The 23,253-nt window shown below is 44.8% G+C and overlaps 2 protein-coding genes across 7 annotated transcripts in view; one reads left to right on the plus strand and one right to left on the minus strand.

The window, feature by feature from the left end:
- Nucleotides 1-2,987, minus strand: part of LOC308180404 (carboxyl-terminal PDZ ligand of neuronal nitric oxide synthase protein-like) — a 31,861-nt gene extending 28,874 nt beyond the window's left edge. Inside the window, exon 1 of the mRNA XM_080562035.1 lies at nt 2,654-2,987. Within this exon, the coding sequence (XP_080418161.1) occupies nt 2,654-2,758 (105 nt within the window). The 5' untranslated portion in view covers nt 2,759-2,987. The remainder of the gene's footprint in view (nt 1-2,653) is intronic.
- A 134-nt stretch (nt 2,988-3,121) lies between these two features.
- The window catches only part of TTLL11 (tubulin tyrosine ligase like 11), a 55,997-nt gene continuing 35,865 nt past the window's right edge, over nt 3,122-23,253 (plus strand). For 3 of the 6 annotated variants that reach the window (XR_013940938.1, XR_013940939.1, XM_080562036.1), the window contains exons 1-3: nt 11,013-11,474; nt 16,802-16,898; nt 18,381-18,514. Coding sequence is in view for 3 of the 6 variants with exons in the window: in XM_080562036.1 (XP_080418162.1) it covers nt 11,028-11,474; nt 16,802-16,898; nt 18,381-18,514 (678 nt within the window). In the remaining 3 variants the exon portion in view is untranslated. Of the gene's footprint in view, nt 3,921-11,012; nt 11,475-16,801; nt 16,899-18,380; nt 18,515-23,253 lie in introns of those variants that run through there. The other 3 variants (XR_013940937.1, XM_080562038.1, XM_080562037.1) reach the window with 3 other exon arrangements.

Here is a 23,253-nt window from a genome sequence, read left to right on the forward strand (position 1 = left end):
GGGCTGAAAGGTGAGGCAGGGGGTGGCCGCCAGGCCCCCAACACCTACAGCTCTCTGCAAGCTGGCGGCCTGTTCTCCCGTGCTGTCAGTGCTCTGCTGAGGAGAGATTTCACGTGTCCAGGGCAGGGAGATGCTGCCTGAGCACGAGGGTGAGTGGTGTGGGGACAAGTGTCCTCATCCGACAGCAGGGGCTGGTGCAGGACGAGGAGCTTGGCACTGGTGTTTTCCCAGGGGGGTCTGTCGGGACAGAGGGCAGGTGACAAAGCTTAGTCCCCATTTTGAGAGCTTGGTTCATGAGTCATGTTTGGCTCCAAGTTGGTTTTTTTTTTTTGGAGTTTGTTCTGCTGAGACGGGGGGAGGAAAAAGGGGGCAGCCAGTCAGGAGAACCCTGCAAACACTTTATGTGATAACAGCTATGAACAGAGACCAAATACTTCCTTGAGAGCAGCCACAGAGCTGTCACTGTTACTGACACAGTTCTGTGTTAATTTGTCTGCTATAACACTTGCAGCTTGCAATGGGTTTTATCCTGAAAACTTACGCATAATAGAGCTTTTCAGAGATGAGTTCTCCTGGCTCGGTATTTACTGGTCTTTTATCTGCCTTGAAATAAACACCGCAAGCGATCTGAAAGGTCATCTGTTCTTTCTGATGTTTCTGTAAATGCCTTTGCAAAATGGCATTTTTAAGAGCAGCAACTTCAGGCGTGTCCTCTGGTAAACCACAGGAGAGCCAAACCACTCCAGCCAGAGAGCTGGAGGGCAGCGGGGAAGGGAGAGAGGAGCCAGGATTTCCCTCTGCCCTCACTGCAAGGGCACGTCAGTGTCTCCCAAGAGCTACGCCTGTTTGTTTGCAAGCATCTTGTTCTCTGAGGCGGCCATCGGTGTGGTCATGAGTACTCCCAATGGGCTTTTGTCTGCACAGAGCAGAGCTGCACGGGAACGGGCCACCCTGCCGAGGGCGGATTCACAGGTGGGGCAGGAAGAGAGCTGGTGACAGCAGAGCCACGCGAGGTTCTCCCAAACTCCCTGCTTTAGCAGAGCTGAGGTGCTTGTGCTCCTGTGCACGCAGCCACCTTTCCACATGCAGTTGCCATTTCTGACCTTGTGACATTTGTCCCTGAAGATTATAGGGCAAGCAATATGGTTTGGTATGCGGAGATTAGAGACTAAGTGGCCAGGGAGATTGCCTGGTGTCAGACACCTGGCTGCTTGCTGCAGCCTTGCCATCCTGAGCTGCAGCTGCCTGATGTGCCCACTGTGAGTGTCCTCATTGGAAGAAGCAGACGAGAACAGAACAGAGCGAGCACGTTACTAAGGTAATGCACACCCCATCTCAGACCCACATGCCTTTCAGCAGCGATCCGCTCTCCGAATAGCTCTGGGTGCCAAAAGCTGTCACTCTTACGAAGCCCATTGCACTCAGTTAAAGGTACAGCCTGTTCACATCTTTTAAAAATAAAAGATTTTTGTTCTCAGAACAGTTTGTGGTATAGCAAATATTAACTTAAAAAAAGAAACAAAGACTAATTGTTTTTCTCCCCTAAGGAAGAGAGATTTTTAAAGATGTGATCAACTGTCTGTTCAGATTCATCCTTACATCCCATTTAAATCTTGCAGCTCATTTAGCAGGAAAACCAGACTGCACAAAATCCATGTTTCAAAGCTTTATTTGAATACATTCCCCTTCTTTCCAGCTCAGGAGACAGCAGGCGTGAATTCCATTTCTAATCTGTGTTAGGCCACCTGCAAAGAGGGGAAGAAAGCCCCAGAGTTGCTCCAGCAAAATGCAATTCTTCTTGCCAGGCGAATTATAAACCTATTCCCTGCACTGTCCACAGAATGCCAATTCCACTGAGTTGCTCACTCGGTGGTGGTGCAGTGCCAGACCATCTTTCGTGATCAGTGTGAAGTTTCTGACAATGTCCGTATTTCCTTCTGATACCCCAAGACCGCGTGCATTTAAACGAAGCCCTCCCGTGTCTAGCTTCTCACGCAGGGGTCAGGTCAGATGGAACAAGGAATAAGGTAAGGAACGAGGTGCTTTTCAGCAGCAGGTAGCAGCTGCTGCTTTCCAGGGGGGTCGGGAGCCGTCACCTCGCCGTGGCAGGAGCGGGACCCTGCGCGGCGACGGGGCAGAGCCAGCCTGAGCCAGGATGCGTGCAGCTGGCACCTGCCCCTCTCAGGAGGGGTCTTTCCTCACCAGTTCATAAATGAAGCACACGAGGCTTGTAAGCATTAAACAGCTTAAAAAATGGAAAAAAAGAGAAAAAAAAGAACCTGTTTGTGATATTAAGCGTAAAGCTTTCATAGTTCATTGGCACCTTTCTTCAGGCTTCCTTAGGCCCAGCACCCGGCTGCAGGGTGGCGGGGCTGGGGGCACCTCAGAGGCGCCCTGGGGGCAAAACTAAGGGGGGGGGCACGGCGAGACCCCGGCCTCGACCATCCCTCCCCCCCCCCGGGACTGCTCGGTGCAGGACGGGCTGGCAGCGGGCCCGGCTCTGCAACAGGGCCCAGCACCGCGGGGGGGGGGGGGCGGGGGCCGGGGTGCCCCCTGGGTGCCGGGGCCGGGGGAGGAGGGGGGGGGGGGGGGCTCCGACAGGCGGTGTCCCCGCAGCCCCGGGCAGGGGGAGCGGGGCCGTGCCGCGGCTCACCTTGGCCTGGAAGTGGATGCCGTGCTGGAAGGCCTCCTCGTTGTGCAGTGGGACGCGGGAGTCGCAGCCATCGTCCACCAGGTTGTACCGGTTCTTCACCGGCATCGCGGCGGCGGCGGCAGGGCGGGAGGGCGCCTCAGGCCGCGGCGGCGGCGGCGGCGGGGAGGGGGGGAGGCATGGCGGGGGGGGGCAGCCCGGCGGGCAGCGCCCGGCCCCGCGGAGCCCCGGGGCTGGCGGCGGCGGCGCCCCCCGGCTGCGCGGCGGCTCGGGGCGGCAGCCGGGGCACGGGGAGGCGGCGGCGCTGGGCTGGCGGTGCCCGAACCCGGCCGCGTTTTGAATGAGCGTCCGCGGGCACCGAGCGGGGCCCCGGCCCCCGCCGCAGCGCCATTGGCCCGAAGTTCCCTCATGTGATGCGGGGGGCGGCGGCCGCCGGCACCGGACCCGGCCCGCTGGGGCCCGCCCCGGCCGCAGCCGGTGTGGAGGCACCGCCGGGCGGGCGCGGAGCTCGCCCCGAGCGGCTCGGGGAAGGGGAGGCCGCACCGAGGCGCTGGAAGGGTTCCTCTGCCTGCCCGAAAGCGGCGGGGAGCTGGCAGGTTTTTCGATGGTGCTTTTGTCGGACCGGGTTTCTGTCCGTGGGGGGGCTGCCCCGGCCCGGTGTGCCTGGAAGCACCGGGGAGCGCTGCGGCAGCACGGCCGGTCCCCGCACACCGATCCCCGGTTCCTATCTCTCGGTGTGGAGCCTTGGCCGTGTCCAGAGCACGCCTCGGAGCCGGCACTGGTGTTGCCTTGGCTGGGAGCCGTGCTGTGAGACGAAGGGTTAAGGATGGAGGCTCGTCCTAGTTGAATTGTTTGCCTTTTTTTTTTTTTTTGACAGTTTAAGTCACGCTGTATAATTTCAGCAGCACCTGCTGCACTCCCTTTGTTAGAAATTCTAAAAAGACTTTGTACAGAATGATCTAGGATCTCACTGCAACTTCTGTGCACAAATGGTGGCCTAAAACAATCATGTATGTCCCATTTTAATGTGACTTAGCTTTGTTAGTAATTAACACACGCCCTCTGTTAGAAGCCTGCACAGTTGATGTCCACTGACCGACTCGATACACTGCCAGGATTTGGGGCTTTTGCTGTGCACTTAGGCTGTTCTTTTCTTCCCAGCTTTGTCTTCGTGGTGCAGCACTGCCGGCACGCAGGAGAGCCCCCGCAGATGCCACCCTGGGATGCCCGACGTGCCCGAGCAGCTCGTTCTCAGCAGGCATCAGCACAGGTACGGATGGGTGCGGGGCCGTGCACAGCTCGGTGGCAGGACCCACGGCTTGCCTTCCAGCTGTGAGTACAGCTGCGCTCTCTGTCATTTACAGGAACGCTCAGAAATGTAAACTGTGTAGAACCCAAGGGGATGAGGCTTATATTTGCTCTGACTGATTTAATTTGGCTTCCTAAGAATTAATTTTTCAGCGATCAGTTTTAACTTTCATACAAATAACTACCCAGCTGGATGCTTGGGCATTGCCGGACACCACCTTTTGTGTGGCTTTAACATTAGCAGGAGAGAAAATTTTGGCCACAGGCGGACAGCGCACTATTCCCTGTCTCCAACTCATGAGAGTAATCATCTTGAGTTTCTTGGCATCTCTGAAGACTGGTAAGTCAGAAGGGAGATGGAAAAGAGCCAAAAATCCAGAAACTTACAATTAAGAGAGCGAGAAAAAGTCCAAGAAATTAATGTTGGTTCACTGACTGTGAGTCTACATGTTCCAGTACTTTGTGGTATTAGCAGCTCATTCTGGCACTGTGGACATTGTGCTGGGATGAGTTCTGTGGCCAGCGTCTGTGCTGTTTTTCTGTTTCCAGACAGGCTTTTTTTTTTTTTAATTCCAAGTTACAATGTTACAGTACCTTTATATTTAAATATCCACATGCACTCTTTCATTCAGCATAACTCAAAATCAGCCTAGATACACATCTCACTTGCAGAGACATCGGTTTAGTTATCTGTTGATTTTGTCTACTTAGAACCTTTCATGGCACTTATCTTGTAGAAATACTGATATAAAAAAATATCTGTTGACCTGAATGAAAAACCTAGATTTTGTGTGGAAATGGCCTTGAAGTGATGGAGCAAAGTGCAGTCCTTGGTTCTCCTAAGCCCTAAGAGAAGGAGATGCCACTCAGTCATCTGGGCACAGCCTGTGCTTGTGCTTCCTTTGATGCTAACGCCAGTGAAGCTCAACCAGTAAGAGAAGAAAGCCTAACGCAGCCACTACTAGCGAGTCTCAACATTGATTCTGCAATACTGCATTTTAACTGAGGCATGCATGAACCTGTCATGGTGCTGAGCTGCTGAAAGCTCCTCCTCATTTCCCTCCCATTGACACAAGAGCGTTGTCATGTGAGTGGGAGCGTGTAGACTTTGCTTGGGAGAGTCAAATCTTTTAATCTGGTAGACAGGATGAAATAATAAAAATGGGCTTTTTATTTCAGTTCTGGTGCTCTCCAGTATCCTGCAGATTATAAAATCCTTTGGGTAGGAGGGTGGAAACATTTCACAGGAATCCTGGGAAAAATAAGGCAATTGTGATTTAATAAAGCTTGCAGTGCCAGACTGTTATATCACAATTGAATGGAGTTGTTTAATATTCCGTGTTCATTAACTTCCATGAACTCTTCATAGGGCTTAGCTCTTCTAAGGTTAATGGTTTGGATCTGTGTTTGAGAATTGAGTCTGAAGGCTGCTAAACTTACGAAGCCATTAGTTTGCTGTTTCTTTGCTGGGCAAAGAAAATTCTCTGACTCCACTGCAGGTAAGAAAAACTGTGTCTTTCCTTCTGGATAATAAAACTGGGCAAATATGTGGAATTAAACTGTTACACAGCATATCATCACAGATTTAGTATAAACAAACCCTTACAAGCATTACGCTTTCTTGACATGAGCAGTTAGCCAAACTTCATAGTGGGTGTTTGCATCAGATGGAGGTACTGAGCTAGTTATTCCTTTGATGTGCAAAGCACACTTAGAAAGTCCTATTTCTCTGAACACGGTGGGAGTTAAGCACCAAAGACAGCTTCTTGGCTCATAGCTTCAAGTGTTCTTGCAGAGAGCAGGTTTGTATCAGCTTTCTTTTTCAGGCACAGCTACCAAGGTTTCTTTCCTACTCTTTCTCTTACACATGCACGTTTCTTTGCATCGACATTCGCTCCAAATGGAAATCTCTCTTCCTTTATAGTTTCCTTATTTGAAGGGACCTTGAATGTGATGTAAATCAGGTAGTTGGTATTTATAGCGTGTCCTTTAATTGTTTCTTTGGTTGATTTGCATGGAAGGTCGCTGTTGCTCCCATCCGATCCTGTCAGGTTTCTTCCAAAACCCACCTTCACAACTCAGATAGGGAAGTTGCAGAGGCACTGCACGCTTTCCACAGGAGATTTGGTTTTGATGCCAAGAAATTTTCCTCCCTTTTGCTAACCATTTTAAGCACTTATTTCTGCTCTGCAGAACTGCAAAGATTTTAAATGATAAATAAGATGTGACATAGGAAGAACAACCACACCGACATCCAGTAACGGCAGATAAAAGCTCCGTTATGGGAAATCACATCCATATCATACTCGTAAGATCTGAGAGATCTCTACAAGTTTACTATCTTAGCGGATCTGGTTTTGTCATGCCATTTTTATTAGCATTATTAATACTTGTTCTGCTGCAATTTTTACAGCGAAGTCTCTGGTGTACTTTCATGGTAGCAGACTTCCAGTGTGCCAGTGCACAGCCTCGTGAGATATAGCAGCTGAATTCACTTGCCAATCTTCAGCAGATGTGTATTCGCTTGAATACAGAAAAATGCTGCTTACATTTAATAAAGGGACAAAATGAAGCAAAGTATGCCCACTTTATAGTTACTGAGAATCGGCAGTTACTGCAGTAAAAGTTAATAGATTAAAACCAAAGGGACATAACTGACTTACTGATGGCTTTACAGTACAGAAAGAATACAGGTGAATCATCCGAGCTTGCAGCAAAGCAATAAAACTTTTCACTAAGTTCAGTGACTTTGGATTTTAGCTCAGTTGTGTATAATAGTTGTTTAAGAGTTTGGGAGTCATTTCTGTACGTAATACTAACAACCAGCTTCTGTCCCCTCCTTCTACAGAGCAGGATGAGCTGATGTGGAGGCAAGGGAGGAGAGGCTATTATAGGAACAATATGCTCTGCTAGCGGAGGCAAAAAAAATATATATTGCTTTTGGATTTCTAAAATTTCAGATGTATTCTACTTCCTTCACAGTCACCTCCTTTACTCAAGGGAAGCAAAATTAAACAGCGTTACCACACAGCAAGGCTTGTTGGCTTTTCTTGATATCTTAAAACACTGATCAAAAGTTAAGACAGAGACTTAAGGGGAACAGCATGTCGGGAGATCTCCAAGGCCATGAAATGTTGTCTTACAAAGCTACTGCGAGGTCAGAAGGTTATGTATGTGTTTTTCCCTCTGTTCTCGGAAGCTGTCCTCTCCCCTAGTGAAAAAGAAGATCTGGAAGCAAAGAGAAGTAGAGAATTCTATTCCAAACAATGCAGGTGCCCAACCTTCATTTAAATGAATTGGTCTGGACCTTCAGTTTAACATAAACATTGGGAACAAATCAGAATATCTGCTTAACTTTTTTGTATAAGTAAATTATCAAAATAAAGGTGGAAGAAATGGTAGGAAAAGGTTATTCAGAAACATATTTTGTCCTGCAGTTACTCCTACATCAGATAACTCTCTATCGTTTATGATCATTGGGTGATAAAGTAAAATCTTTGTTTAACCAGCTAAGCCTGGAGGCACAAACCACATCCTCTAAATGGTGCTGGGTGGTGAAATGTGGAGGCAAGGTACTGTTAACTGAAATTGTGTGATGTTACCCTCTGCCGTATCAGGGATTTGAAGAAAACAAGGAAAAAATCACAAGCAAAATCTTTCAGTGAGTCTCTGAAGGTGCCATATGATGTGAACTCAAAAGTGACATGTGGAACAGGCTACCCCAGCGTCGTTCTTTCAGTCCTCCTCAGTCAGCGTCATGTGTTCTCTGCAAGTACAGGGTCTGCTTCGTTAGATGATTATAGCAGATTTGTGTCTCTCAAGAAGAAACAGAAGCTTAAGGTCTTCACGGTTCAGCTTTGTAGCGTAGCCAGGAAATCTGCCCATTAGAATTGCAAGCCTCTTTCATGCATGGCCAGTTCCAAAGTTCTGTGCAGCAGGATTCGGGAATGAAAAATGTCATCTACAATTATGCATATTTTCATCATCTTCTGTCATGCAAATCCCCCCTCCCCAAATATGCAGCAAATGTTTTGTTTGCATATGTAGGTCAACCACAAATCTGCAGTGGTCTAACATAAATATTGGAAGCATAGGTTGATGTAAACAAATTTAAACCCAGTCTGAGAAGCATAATAACAACACCGACGTTTTCCAAGTCTGTTTACTAGATATGTTTTCTTCTGACATGTCATTTTATAAAACATTGCTTTCCTATTGATTTGCAAAAGTACAATTAACAGAAGATACTCACCTTTATTGCAAAAGGAACTATAAGCTTCAGAAATGGATGGATAGTTCTCAATGAGTAACTTGTTTTTATACAGGAGCTCAAAGAATGTGTTCTTTTTCAAAACGGTATGCTAGAGTATTTCTGCAAGTTAATTCTTACTTTGTGACTGGCAGGAGCCCAGTTTTATATGATATTTTAAAAAGATTGTATGTTCGTTTTACACATTATGTGCCACTTAATGTTTTACTTGTCTGGGCTATCTTTAAAAAAAAAAGAAAAATATAGAAAAGAATACATTTATTGTTCTTACAATGCTAGAGAAACGCTAGAAATTTTGATCCAGACTCAGCAACAAAAAAGCTTACTAGAACTCAAATTCACAGTTTAAGAAAAACATTGCGACCTATTAAACTCATAAGCTTAGTGTGCTCCCATGTCTGATTCATGAATTTGGTATACCACAGGTTGGCAGTATGGTTCGTCTTCAGTATGAGAGGTGCTTGGATCAGCATTGTCATGATGAGAAGCCCATACTGCTCAATTTACTGACTGCGAAAGTGTAATATTCAGAGTTAGGCTTTCAGTGAGAATATCCTGCAAATGAACGAAGAGTCCTTTTGCTGGTAGATCCAGCTTGCAGTTTTCAGCAGGATACACTCCCCCTTTGAATTACCTTGCTAGCTCATTACTACTCAACCTATACTTTACTCCCCGACCTTGCAGTACCCAAGTATCATGCACAGTCAGGCTTCATGCTGTACACCGCAGACCATCCCTATTTATCTCAACATGAAATGAAGGTTTTATCCATACTACACACTGCAAACCAGGTATCTGATGTATTACAGCTGTTCTGATAGAGAAAGCACTAGTACCTTATTAGGCTATAAGAAATGTGGATATGTAATAATTAGATACACAAATATTTTTCCTTTGCAATCATTTAGTTTGGGATTTCCCGTGCTCCAAAGTCTCATAGTGCCTTGACCCATCTTAACTATTTCCCTGGCTTTCCTTCAGCACTGCTGGCATTGGTGATGATAAATCTCTAAAATACGTTTTTAAAAGTGTTCATCCAGGAGCCTGGCAGTAAAATCAGAGGCAGCCCGAGTCGGGTCACCACCTTAAATCACACTCCTGTTGGCAGACACCAACAGTTGCTCCCATCTGGTGGTGGTTGGTGAGACAGCCAGGATGTGCCCTTAAACAGTGTTTTTTGAAGCACGCAGAAAAGGCAATCCCCGGACAGACCTTCGCTGCTGAAGTTATAGCCCCGCCGAGCTCCTGTTGGCACAGTGAAATGCTCCCAACTTTTCAATTATGAATTGTCTCAGCTATAAAAAAAGCAAGTCATTTAATATCAACCAGAGAGCAAGCAAGGCGAGCTGTGATCTCACTTTCCTGGTCACGTCACATTGTAAGACACAATGTTGTAAATAATGAATTAATTAGTTTCTTTGCCTACAAGGGTGAATGGCAGAAGATAGGCGAGGCACTGAAAAAACACAGGCACTGTTAGGAATGCAGCTGATGCTCTAGTTGGCTGTTAGAGAGTATCTGGGTGAACAAACTTTCTTGTAAACTGCTGATGATTTGTGGAAAAGGGTCCGCATGTCCTGTGACAGGGAGTGACGCTGTGCCTTGATTTCTGTAAAATTACCGGGAAGCATGAGATGAGAGCGAGACATTAATCCAGATGTTTCTAAACCTGGTCGAGCAGGTAAAAGATACGTGCACCTCTCATCCTGGTCTTTGGAGTTCCCGAGTCAGGAGCTTAATCCTCCTGACATGACATTTCTATTTTAACTCATAGCTAACTGGAAGTCCCAAATTCTGCTGCATTTATTTAAGTTTAGCTTTCATTCAAGTGATTTTTGTCCCCCCGACATACTGTTTCAGTCCTGCCCTTTCTACAGACCGAGAAAACGAGTCTAGGGACAGCAATGTCACGGGATGCGGGTAATTCCCGGCTCTGTCCCCGCCTCGAGCCCCATTGCAGGGGGCGCAGCGCCACCTCCTGCCCGAGCCGGCCCCACGCAGCCTCCTGGCCCCGTCCCGCTTCTGGCGTTGCCCGTCTCTGTGTTTTGCTGTCCTTTGGGACACCGTGCCGTTCCCTCGCGTGTTCTCAGATTAATCGTGTCTGGTAAATTAATACTGTGCGGGGTTCACACAGCTGCACGTACTATTGTTAGTTATTGGCACTGTAAACGACAAATCGTTTTTTTGTGTTTTCTCGCTGTGCTTTTGATTCCCTCCAGCAATGTAGGAGCGTGTTTAAATACAGAGATGGCTCTTTGGAGTGACTCCAGGAGCACGGTATTCAGCCGAAGTCGTGCAGCACTGAACGCACCCTGAGCGCAGGAGCCCTGGGAGGTGTTTCCAGTACAAACCCTGCGGATTTGGGGCTGCAGAGCCATTCAGGCAGCGTGTGCCCGAGCAACAGGCCCAGTGTCGGTCTGCCAGCCATACACCTCCAGAGCAGCTTCTCCAGGCAGCTTTCAGTACAAATAATTCGGGTAGATACAGAAACTATTTAATCATACAGTGGCCATCAGTCCAGGGCAGCAAGCTGGGTATCACCGGACAAGGACAAGGAAAAGGGGCCGATGCCCAGTGGCAGCTCACAGCAGAAAATCCCTGATTTATCTCGGTGTAAGGGGACGTGGGCGCCGCCCGCCCGCACTGACCGGGACAGGGGACGTGCCAGCCCCGCAGCCCCACGGCTGACAGGCGCCGGCTGACGGCCTCCGCCGCCCGCTTCCAACATGGCCGCCGCGCCCCGCCCCTTTCCGAAATGGCCTCCCCGGCAAGGGCGGGCGGCCCCTGCCCGCTCCCAACATGGCGGAGGCGGCGTCGCGACGTCGCCGCACCGGCGGCGGCTGGCCCCTCGCGCGCTCCGTCCGCCGCCCCGCCCGCCCGGGCGTCGGCGTCGCCATGGCAACGCGCGGGGGCGGGCCGGGGCCCGGGGCCGGGCCCAGGCGGCGGCGGCGGCTCGGGATGGAGGCGGCCGGGAGCGGGACCGGGAGCGGGACCGGGGGCTGCGCCTCAGCCCGGGAGGCGACGGAGGCCCCGGGGTCCCCGGCTCTGCCCGCCCGGCGGGAGGAGGACGAGGAGGAGCGGGAGGCAGCGGGGCCGTGCCGCGGGCGGGCCTCGGGCGGGCGCGGAGCGGAGGCGGGAGGGGGCCGAGGCGGGCGGCGGCGGCCCCGCGTCACGGTGGACAGCTCCAAGGCCAAGACGTCGCTGGAGGCGCTGAAGATCAGCCTGAGGCAGCTGCGCTGGAGGGAGGTGGGCGCCGGGGGGCTGCGGCCGGGCCCGGCCCGGCGGGGAGCGGGGGGGGGGGCGGCGAAGGCACGGGAAGAGGCGAGCTGGGGCAAAACTGGTGGTTTTAAACTCCTCGTGTAAGCCCTGAAGAGATTTCTGCTGGGTGTTGTGTCACAGGTGCTAAATTGTTCTCCGAGGGCGAAGGGCAGCTTTCCGCAGCAGCTTTATGAATACCTTTATGGAAACAGATGGTTTTCTGGGAGCGTTTCTAGGAGCTTTGCTAAGAAAAGGGTGCTTGTAATCCTTTTGGAAGAGGGAAGCGAAGCAGAGGGCCGAGATCCGAGGGAGCAATGTTCCTCTGTGCGGCGGCGTGGTCGGTGGCACACCTGCCCCTCGGAGCTGCCCTTGGGCTCCCCGCTTCTGCCTTTTGCCTCCCCCTCCTTCCCCGGGCTCACCAGACACCGGTATTTCTTTGCACCTGATGCTTTATAAAGAAAATCTGTACAGACTTGGGGCGGGCAATGCATTCTGTGTTGTTCTTAACTTCAGAGTTAAAAGCTTCAGGAGCTCTGTCCAGTTCCCTGCTGCTCTCAGTGCAGAGTTGAGCCCCAGAGGAGGAAGCCCCAGCCCGGTGCGGTTACCTCGCTTCTCCCCGGTGCACCCGCGGGGATCCGTCAGCAGCTCTGCTCCACGTCGTGCTAACTGTCGTGCAGAACAAGGGGCACTTCACATTTAATTTTTCTTTGCAGTTCTTATTGGCTAAGTTTTTATGCTCAGGGTGTATGGTACCGTTCTTGTGTTTCTGAGTTACTGCTTTATGTTAGCCTTGTCGATTCTGTTGGTAATGAGCCATAGTCACTGTGTTAATTTTGTCTTGATTCCTGAGATTTTACTGTTTGGTGTACCTCACCCCCTGGATTTTCCAGGCACGGTGGGCCGTCCTACAGGCTGACTTGTTTCACGTGCTCTTGTTCCTCTGGAATATCCGCGCTGCATTATCGGCATTCTCCTTCCTGCTCTGTATCCCACAACCGCGATTGCTTCTGGCATCACTTAATCTTTTTCTGTTTACTGCCTCCCTCAATACTCTTTCTCCTCCATCCGTTAGGATGGTCAATATTTTTCATTTAGTCTGTTGCTTCCCCCTGTGGCCTTTTCTTACTCCTAATAAAGAAATGACTAGGTACGGAATTGTGGGACATCTGGCTGTGCCATCGAGGTGGCTAATAATTCATCCCTCTCAAACAAGTCCCTGCAGTATATTTCTGTAGGATTTTCAGCTTATTATAGTAAAGAGTTCAACAGGTATGAACGTGACGTTATCTTTTGTCAATTTTCTCATATCAATGTATGCGTCAGATCAGTTTTTAGATCCCCCCAGGCGTACCGAAAGGGGAAGTATTAGCGACGTCTCCTAGCTAGTACTGTTTGCATTGTGGAAAACAGGAGGATGAAAATCTAGCACGGGAGTAAGACAGACTATTGACTTCAAGGTAGCAGACTTCAGCAGATGCAGGGAATTGGTAGGCAAGATCTGGTTTAGATTTGAAGAGAAAAATAAATGACTTTAAGAAGAGAAATTCAGGGAAACCTCTTTGGGTGAACTTGCATAACATTTTGAATGCTTTTCCTCTCAAATAGTTAGCAAAATAGCACTGTGGTGTTCAAATAATTATCACTGATGTCCAAAGAGCCTTGGAAACAGGGTCACTGTTACAGCAGGACTGGAGGAGGGAACGCACATAGTTTCTTGAATGGTCCTTAAAAATAACGTGAAAAAAAATCTTAGAGGTATTAATGAAATGTGTATATTGAAATACCAATGGTTTAGGGGCTGGTATTTCACTCTTTTTCACTCTGTTGTTTGCAGAGTTGTTGTGTTGTGGAGTGCAAACACTCCAGTTGTTTGCATTTTGGGCTTTGATTTGGTATATTTGGCCCTTCTCTCTCACCACGTCTTACATCCTTTCCCGTTGCTGCTTTCACTTTGTTTCTGTTCTGTATGTTTGCTGCTGGATGTGTTGCCTTGAATGTTTTCTTGGGCAGGTGTTATACGAGGCTTTTAAAGTGGACTACTTTTCACTGATAGCTTTTTCTGTCCGATGGATAGCATTATGTCAGCGTCATGCAGGCTTTTGTTTGAAGTTGTACATCCTGAAATTTCCTTTCTGTGGTTCCCTTGACTTGCCAGAAGGGCTTTGTTTCAGTAGCAGGCTGTAGTTGCAGTATGCTCCCTGATTATATTAGTGTTAAATGCCAGTATAGGAAAAAAAAGACTAAGCGTGGCTAATACCGGTGAGCAGTTTATCCACGTACAGGGTGGACCTTTTAAAAAGCATTGCAAAACGTTAATAGGCATGCCAGCGAAGCAATTACTGGTATTGCTAGATTGGACGATCTGATTTAGCGTGTCAGATTCTTTAAATGAACATGATATGCCAAATGCAATAATGGGCACAAATTGAGCTTGCATCCTGAGTTTATTCATTGCTTAATAAATTATTTTATTTGGCTAGCTTTCAATTACTAGGAAAATGGAAGAAGCAGATGTGTCAGGCATCAACTGTCCCAACATCAAGCGTTTCATTTGTCTTGCTGTTCAGTAGCTGCACAGAGGCATAAAATAGTTTGAAATTTTATGCTAGGAGAAGCTGACTAGAAGACGAGTCATTTAACTTGTCATTAAATGTGATGGAACAGACTGATGTGACCCACGAGACAATTTAAGTTATTGGCTTCCAATCAAAAGGTAGAAATGACCTGTCAGACAATTTGACTGTGATTGATTATTAATTGTGTCAAAGCTGTGAAAACACTTCACTTTGTGGCCTCCTGTTTGTCTTTTCCGACAAATGCCCCAGCTCTGAATAAAAAAGACTTTAGATGAGTTCTTTGAAGGGTTGGCGGTTGGTTGCAGGGACGGGTTGTAGGACCAGGCTGAGCAGGCAGACGGAGGCAGGGATGGCTTCGGTCACATTTTTTAGCTCTGTCCCCTGGCAGCGGTGAGCACCCCAAGTCCTCGGGCTGCCTGCACCCTGCTTTTGCCATCGGCCAGAAGCTGGGGAGGTGGCAGAAGGCCCGTTTTACCCCAGCAAGATTAATTCATATCTGCCAAGCACTGCAGCGAGCCAAAAAACCTGACTTGTTCATTCCTTTCCAGACAGTATTCTCATGTAAAAGTATAGTGCAGACGATAAAGAATCCTTTCCAGCATATCCAGGAGATGAATTTGATCCTATTGTTGGATAAATCCAAATAATCTTGATATGTCAGAAGTAGAGAAGTTGCTGAGCTATCTGAATTGCTGATTCTGGGCTGAAATGGCTTCCGCTTTCCAGTCCAGAGGTGCTTACTCTTCATCTGTTGTGAAATGATTTCTGTGCAGTGTTTGTAAAGTGCTTTGATATCCTCCATAGATGAAAGGTGTTATATAAATGCAAATTTTGTTCCTTTCATTTCCATTTCATTTAATAAATAAATAAGTTGCTCAGGTTTTAGTGGGAAGGATAGTGTGAGACCTAACACAGAATCTGTATTCTGGAGGTACCTGTGGAAAGGTTAAGGCCACTGATTGTCTTTCAGAGCCTAACAGAATTAATTTTCACATGTACAAAAACAGTTTTTGCAGGCTGAATAATAATGGAATAAGTGAAGAATCCTCTAGCTCTGCTTTTTGGGGTATTTCGTCCTTAGGAGTAAGGAAATAGAGAAAAGATGTATTGCTAAATTAGCACTTGAGATTAATTTTTCAAAGCTATTCACTGAAACTGGAATTTTAATTAAAGTAGCAAATGAAGGAAGTAATTCATTCAAAAGCTTTATAAGTTTCTTTTTTTCTGTATCCTGAAATTGCTGTGGTCAGAAGTATAGCCTGTTCATTTGTAGAAGATGGAACCTAATAACAGGGCAGGCTCCTGTGAACGCGCTCCATGTGGTAATTAACGGCATCTGCACGGGGTTGCAGATAAAGTCACTTGGGTTTTGGTTTCTTTGAATAAAGGGACTATGTCTAAGAGAACCAGCAGGAGAAATAAGGGTACCTGTTTTTACACAAAACTAACCACTATTACCGTAACAGAACTTGTAAATGTTTGATTTTTATTAGTGATTTTTTTTTTTTGCTTTAGGTAGTTGGAACTGCTAATATATATAGGGCATTTGTTTTTACTGCTGGTAGCTTTTTTTAGCTATTACTATTAGAAACTTGCTATCAGTAATTGCCCGTGCTGTTTGAGGGCTCTTCAGGTGAAAAACACTGAACTTTCTGATAGCAGAAAGCTGGCTCTACAATTTTACCATTTATGATGAAATATTGTGTGAATGGGAAAAGAAGCTCTTAAGTTGCTGGAATACTGAATGCAGTTGAAATAATTGCCTTAGTCCTTGCCAGTTGAAAGCTCAACAAACGATTAGTTGAATTGTAAGCTTTTCTTTTAATTCCTTTCAGCTACTAATAGCCTGTAATTAATACTGTATGAATACGTATAATCAAATATATATAGAGAGATAGATAACGCCTTGAATATCCATTTTCAATTTACTGCAGCTTGGACACCAATGTAAACCTGCTTGCTCAGGAAGGCCGTGGCAGTTGCAACTTACTATTACTTTACGACACCATTGCTAACTGGCTACGGCTGTCCCCCGAAATAGGGAGCAGTGATGTCTCGTGCGAGGCTTGGAGCACGTGGAGGTGCCGCACGCGGTGGGGACGAGGCCACCGCTGGTGTGGGTGCGACCTGTGAAAAGGGATTTGGATTATCGAGCTGTAGGGGAGGGCACGAAATAGAAGCCACGGGATTGCTTGTACTAAATTGTGATATATTTAAGAATAGAACTTAGTAACTGGCAGTATGACAATTCATTCGTAACCTCTGGTGATTTTTTTCCCTCGATGGTTGCTTATCACCCCTTAAACTGGGAAGGAAAACAAAGCAAAAAGCATTATCAGGTTTTGTTTATTTCCCAGTTGTAGCCATTTGCTATTGCTGCCTTCGTGTGCTGGAATTAAGTGCTTCTTAATGAACTTTATTCCCTGTAATACTATTTCAAATTACAAGTGAGTCATGCCTTAATTGTTGTTGATAACAAGCTCTAAATTTCTCAGATAGATCCTGTGCCTCAGCAGTTGTTTTTTTTGCTTCTATAAGCCTTTTCCCATTCAACATCTTGAACTTAACTGCCTTGAACTGATAAAAATGTTCTTAGTTTTGCAACCACAATACAGAGCATGTTTCAACTGACAGAGTACTATTCTTGAATGATTTGTATGTAATATGAGCATTTAGAAAAATAAGGAATGAATGAGTATTGCCAGTTTGCTTCAAAACTTGTCTCCTTCTCTTTTCCAGTTTCCTCTTGGCAGACGCTTGCCATGCGATATCTATTGGCACGGGGTGTCATTTCACGATAATGATATATTCTCAGGTCAAGTCAACAAGTTTCCAGGTACCTTATTTATGTTTCTATTTTGAACGAGTGCTTACAAAACATGATTAATTGTTATTGGGCTTACTATTTTCTGTGAGAGTCATCTGCCTAACCAGCTGATAGTATTTTTAGCATATTATTTTTGGTAGGTGAAATCTGCTTAGGGGGGTGTGAATACCAGAATGTGTACCTTAAGCAATTTGTGAACTGAAGTTTGTTTTACAGAGGAAGAGGTTTTAATTAAAAGAATATATTCATATATGAATTTAGGGGGGAAAAAAAGTCTTAGGTTATGATTTAAGTGGACTAACTATGCAATTATTGATAGCATAATTGATAGTGGTGCTGTATCCTTGGATTTATTTTTTTTTTCAGATTGGAAAGAATCTATTTTGCTTCATACTTTGGTCTAGCTCAGAAAGAAGCTCAAAGCAGAGCTACTCAAATGGATTTTTAATATTGAAGAGTTCTTGCCAGCCCTCATCTTATTATGACTATTCTACTTTTTTTAAACTCCCTTTTTTGTTGTTTAATCTCTGTTGAAATCTCTCTAAATAAGAGCAAGGAGCTTAGGTATTGACTTATCTAAGCGCTTTACTTCAGATTTACTGCTGCTGTTTGTATGCTGTGAGAATAAGAAACCTCGGATATCGAACTTGATGCTCTATTTACCTTAACTTTCTCCTGTCTATGAGCAGTTCACATTCAAATAGGAAATGGTATAGTTTTCTGGGGGTTTAAATCTCAGTGTTACCTCTGTGTTGTGGGTTCTCATGGTGAGTGAATGGAGTGCACAGCAGTCAAGAAACACGGAGTCCTTCAGAACTAGAAGTGGTTTCCGGGAATGTTGCTCTAACTTGATGCTGGATTTTACTGACTTCCTTCTATTGAAGAAGGGTAAAGAAAGCCCACACATTCTGCTCTCGCAGAGACAGAAGCTGCAGCATGACCTAGTTGTAATGTTTAAAAGCATGCAATCAACAAAGGAGAATAACCTGGAATGCTCCAGTCCTGGGAGATCCAAGCATGAGATTGAAAGCTGCAGAAAGCAGGCTTTGTAAGTTCTGCTGCTCACAGAGCAGCCTGTTCTTTCTGATACAGTTACATAAAGGAGAGGGAAGTAAACACAAAGTGGTAGGTTATATTTAAGTGACATTGTTTCCTATTCCTGGAATATTAGCAGGCTAGGGCTGTAATTTTGGATTGTAGCAAAGACAGAAGTTGCTATGGGACTAGAGCTTTCCCTCTCTTTATTCTAAGTTTTGGAGAATCAAATTGATCTTTTTCTTGCGTGATATGGTAATATAATAGGTAATGTGTCAGGAAAATGCTACAGGTATTTTGTCAGATTAAAAACTTGGAAAGGTTTTCAGCTTTATTGAAAGCAGTGGCTGTAGTGCCTACCAGTAGGGTGAGTAATGATGCGACAATTTACTTTCAGGATGAGACTTCAGTGTGGATTCCTCATCACTCTTAAATACTGTCTGTTATTTTTCCCAGGCATGACAGAGATGGTACGTAAAATTACACTGAGTCGGGCAGTGAGAACAATGCAAGATCTGTTTCCTGTAGAATATAACTTCTATCCTCGATCCTGGATTCTGCCAGAAGAATTTCCCCTCTTTGTGGATGAGGTAGATTACTTTTACTGAGAACGATACATATAACTTGTTGGATGTTGCCATAGACATCATATACTTGTTGTCACCATGTCATTCGTAAGTTTTTCATACATACCAGATTATTTAAAATCACACTTAGGTGCTACTTATGGTATTTTTTCAATTTGCTTAAGATCAGACATAGTCAGGATGAACTGCTTTTGATTATGTTCTAGGAAAAAAATTAAAAAAAAAAAAAAGCTTCTCTGCAATACCAGAAGAGTTGTCTGGAAATTAGATGATAGAAACATAATCCCTTTCCCTGCATATTCCACTGAGTGTAAAAGGACTAAAGGAGTTTCAGCACAGTAGTGTGTGGAATGTGCTATCTCATCAGGTTCATTACTGATGAAGTGTTCCTTGTCCATCCTGTCCATTTCATCTAAATTCTTCAAAACAAAGTTTTGTAGTTTGTTGTTAAATATACTCGTACCTTCCTGAGTAGATGCTTGTTTAAATCTCGTCAAGCTGTTTCTTTGTTTAATTATTCAGAATGTGATAAAATGCCATGCTTATTCAGCTTTTTTTCCGAGGATAAAAAAGTGCTGTGTGTTGGTGCTCGGTCCTATTATTACGAATAGTTTTAAAATTACATGTGCTTGTTTTAGCCTCATCTGACTTGCCCAGTGCATTCTTGTATTCTACAGTATCCTTTGCTTGGCAAAGTGAGAGAAGAAGATACAGCACAGAAGTCTAATGAAGTCTGTATGTTACTTTCTAGATAATTACCATACCCACAATCCAATTAAATCCATGAACATCTATCTTTTAAATATATACTCCTCAAGTGTGCTGGGTCACTGCCGTGGTGCTACTGGTAACAGTAAAAATGAATAAAATCCCAGTAGTACTTCACAGCTTTATTGCTTTAGATGTAAGGCCAATTTGTAAAAAGGAGTGTAAATTATCCAACAAGTTTAGAAATGACAGGTAGATAAGTGAAAATAACTTGGAAGTAAACTTTCAAAATGGCGCACTGGGGTTTTAGCAATGATTCTTTTGGGAACCATGCCTGTCTCAGTTACAAGGCACTGACTAACTGAGCAGCATGTAGCAATGTGGTCTGTACATCAGGTTAAATGCACAGACAGACATGCACGCTGTCAGCAGGTGGCACTGCGAATAAATACTTTTCTCTGGTTAAACGGTTGCTGGAGTGAAAATGATTTGGTTTTTGTTCCAAGAATAACAGATGTCCAGTAACACACTCCTAGGAGTTTCCTTTGCATATGTTTTTCCATCTGTGTTTGAGAGAAGCATAGTTCTTGTTATCAAACATTATATTTTATGTTGTAAGAGTGTGTTTGGCTTAACATGAGTTTGTAATGTAAGTCCTCTAAAACAAGAAAGTACAAAACAAAAGTGCTGTCAGCTTCTTCATTTTCCCACTTTCCTTCATACCTACATCCACCTAGAAAACACAAAAATTAACCTAGCGTTAACCTTCCATGCTTTAAAAAACAGTAATCGATGAGAGAACTGCACTCTTAAGTTTGTTGTGGATAAGCTTCATGCTGGGAAATACCAAGAAAATGGTAGATCCCTTGGTGCCATTTATATTAAACTGAAATGGTGATGAGAATTTTTAATAAGGGGTTAAAAGTTATTTTTACTTAGTAAATATGTATGTGTCTATTTTAAATATTTACTGTTCTTAAGCCATCTAAAACATTCTCTACTAAGGTGCCACCATAATGGAGATGAGTTACAGATAAGCAAGTCTCTCGAGTGTTGCAGTCATCACTACTTTGCTAACTGTTAGAGAAGAATCTGTTGGAGTCTGTGTGATAACTCATTTCTGTTAGGAAATTCCAATTTCTGAAAAGTAACTAGCTTGGGATTCAAACCAAGACCTTGACTGCTCTCTTACTACCTTTTTTCTGTTCTCTGTGAGGATGATGAATAGGCCTAGTGTGATTAATTTTTAATAAGAATCTAATTTGGACAGTCTAATTTCCAGCACAGTGCATTTTTGGTGGCTTAATCAGGTTTCAGCTTTTGGATACCTCTTAGGCATAGGCATGAATATTCCATTCTTTGTGCTGTCAAGTCTTATAGCCCATTATATGTATTTTTTGGGGATACTATTTCATTCAGCCAGTGTTTTCCTCACAAAGAGAGAACCTGCAACTGAATCAGATTTTCACACCATTAGACATCTAACTCTCTTCTTGCTGTTGGCTGTAAGCGGTTAGCATGTTTTTAAAAATAATTTCCTTCTGTCAAGCTAATTACAGTATGTAATTTCATTTAAACTAATTTTCCTATATGACTGATTTTTCTCAGTCTGGACAAGCTGCCTCATAAAGGGAGTTTGACAGAATGCAGTTGAGGCGGTTGTGGAGAATTTCAGGATGACCGTTGAGAATTTTCTTGAAGATCAAGAAACCATCTTTGTTCTTCAAGCCGCTTGGTCTGCTGAAAAACGGATTGACTCCAGATTATTATTTCCCCGGTATACTTTGTCTGGCATGTTTTGATGGCATAGAAGGCCTGAATAATACCCAGAACACTTTTGAAGCACATCTGGAAAGGTGCTCAAATACCGGTCTGGAAAGACAAATGGCTAGAGGAAGTGTGGACGTAGTGCCATAATACACCAGTTGTGATAGGCTTTGTTGTGGACCTCGGGAAGTTACTTCTTTTGCAGTTAAATGCAAAGAGTTAAGCATGAGATTTTGATCTATCATAATATGAGAAGCCATTATATGAAATTAACTTGTCTAGCTCTGATTATTTCCAACAAAGGTCTTAATCTTATGTGTTTTTTTTTCCTCCTTCCCCTAGAATGGCTTCCCTGAGCGAATCAGTGGGGTTACTTTGTCATTTGTGTATCCTTGTGGTATGTTATGGAAGCATGATTGCATTTAATATCACAAGAATTTTAATTTAGAAACAAGAAGACAAACCTGAAACTGAAATGCATTGAATCTCTCCTCAATTAGTCTATAACGAAATGCAAGTCGTCTGTTCTCTCGGCAGACTTCTTATATGATGTTCCTGCTGTCTTTGCTGGTCAGAGAAATGAGTTATCTTGTTTGATGATGAGAACAAAACAGAGAATTGTCTTGCTTTATTCTTTGAAGCCAGCATGTAAGGAGCACATGGCATTTAGACTTGTACGATATCCTGGCCTCTCTCTGTAGTAAACACAAATCTTGTTCTGACCTCAGACAGCAACCAATGATTGTTAAAACGCAGGATTTCAAAAGCAGGTCGCTGTTGCATCTGTAACAATAGTCCCCAGAAAGCATTATCTTTTTTGAAAAAGTACTGCTGCAGCAGAGCAAAAATAGCCTGAGGCGTGTATGGTAGACATGGGGAACAGCAGGCAGATTGCCCTGTTCATTTCAAAGGGTTCTTTATTATTTCTGCCCTAGTAGACCATGATTGCCACTTTGTATGTACGGCTCGAATCATAGTAGAGCATGTTTAGTTGTGGAGGTTCAAGATTAGCCACGTATCTTTCTGGGATACTGACTTGAACAAAGTGTGAGCTAGAAAGAATCCTCCAGTACGCAGCTTTGTCGCGGAATGGGAGGGTTATCCTTCACTGGTAAAAGGACCAGGAGATGAATTGAGATTTGAATTTTATAGTTACATTTTGAAAATTATAGTTTGTGCTCTAGCAATGTCTTTCCTGCTAAGTGTTTGCGAATGCAGTGCTGCTAGACTTACACCCTTTGGGATTGCATCTGAATGCAGAGAACAGCAATAGAACCGGATTGAGCTGCAGCGGGCTCCTCACTAGGGTGCTGTTGCTTTACCGTGAACTTAAAGGACTGCCAGAGTGGGTGACATGGCAGTTTGTTTGCCATTGCTTGCTCAGTCCTTGACCTCCAAACCAACTGCAGATAGTACCACTCCCTGGGTTCTCTCTCGGTCTATGCCAGTGGATCACTAAATTACCATTCCAGTTACCAAACAGGCCCTGATGGCAGTGAGCACCCCCGGTGCTGTCTGCACTTGCAGAGATTGTGCACAAGTCTTTGGTCAGCCAGGACCTCACGTAGCTACATTTTTGGCTTGGATGCCTCTGGAGGCTGAAACATGTTAACTTCACGGGCTTAACTGTGTTCATATTCTTTCCTTGCTACATGTTTTGCTTATTTATATGAATAGTGTTTAAAATTCATCTTAGGTAACTTTAAATTCTTCCTGACTTTCATTTTCAATTTCACTTCTCCTGTTTGAGGCATCCAAATGTCTATTGTTCTTACTTTTGCTCTACAAGTGATAAATAAACAAAAACTTTTTTTAGGCAGCGGGAGATACGCGTATAACATCAGAGATCTGATATTCAGCAGTTGTGTCAAGTCCTTACAGTGACCTAGTTTATCTTTCTGATTTTTTTTTTGTCTTCAAATAAAATGCTTTGAAGCTTGCAAAGTTTAGGTTTGCTACTTGGGAACGTGAACTTTGTAGGCAATTTAGATGGCATAATTGCTCTTTTCTCTGATGGAAAAAGTTTTGAGTAAATATATGTAGTTTACAAAAATGCAGATTTTAGTCTGGTGGTTATTGATGTCATATTTAACTCTGTTTCACTGTATCCAGTTGGGAATGATACTGGCTTTGAACTTTCCCTGCTAAATGAGTGTATCAGCTTAACCATTCAAAGGCCAAAACAACCTTATTACAATACGTATGTTTATTTCTGCCAGCCGTTAACACAGTCTGTTCCAAAAGGAACTGTCTGATTTTTCTTAAAG

Source organism: Anser brachyrhynchus, assembly GCF_964034855.1.
Source record: "Anser brachyrhynchus genome assembly, chromosome: 19".
NCBI lineage: Eukaryota > Metazoa > Chordata > Aves > Anseriformes > Anatidae > Anser > Anser brachyrhynchus.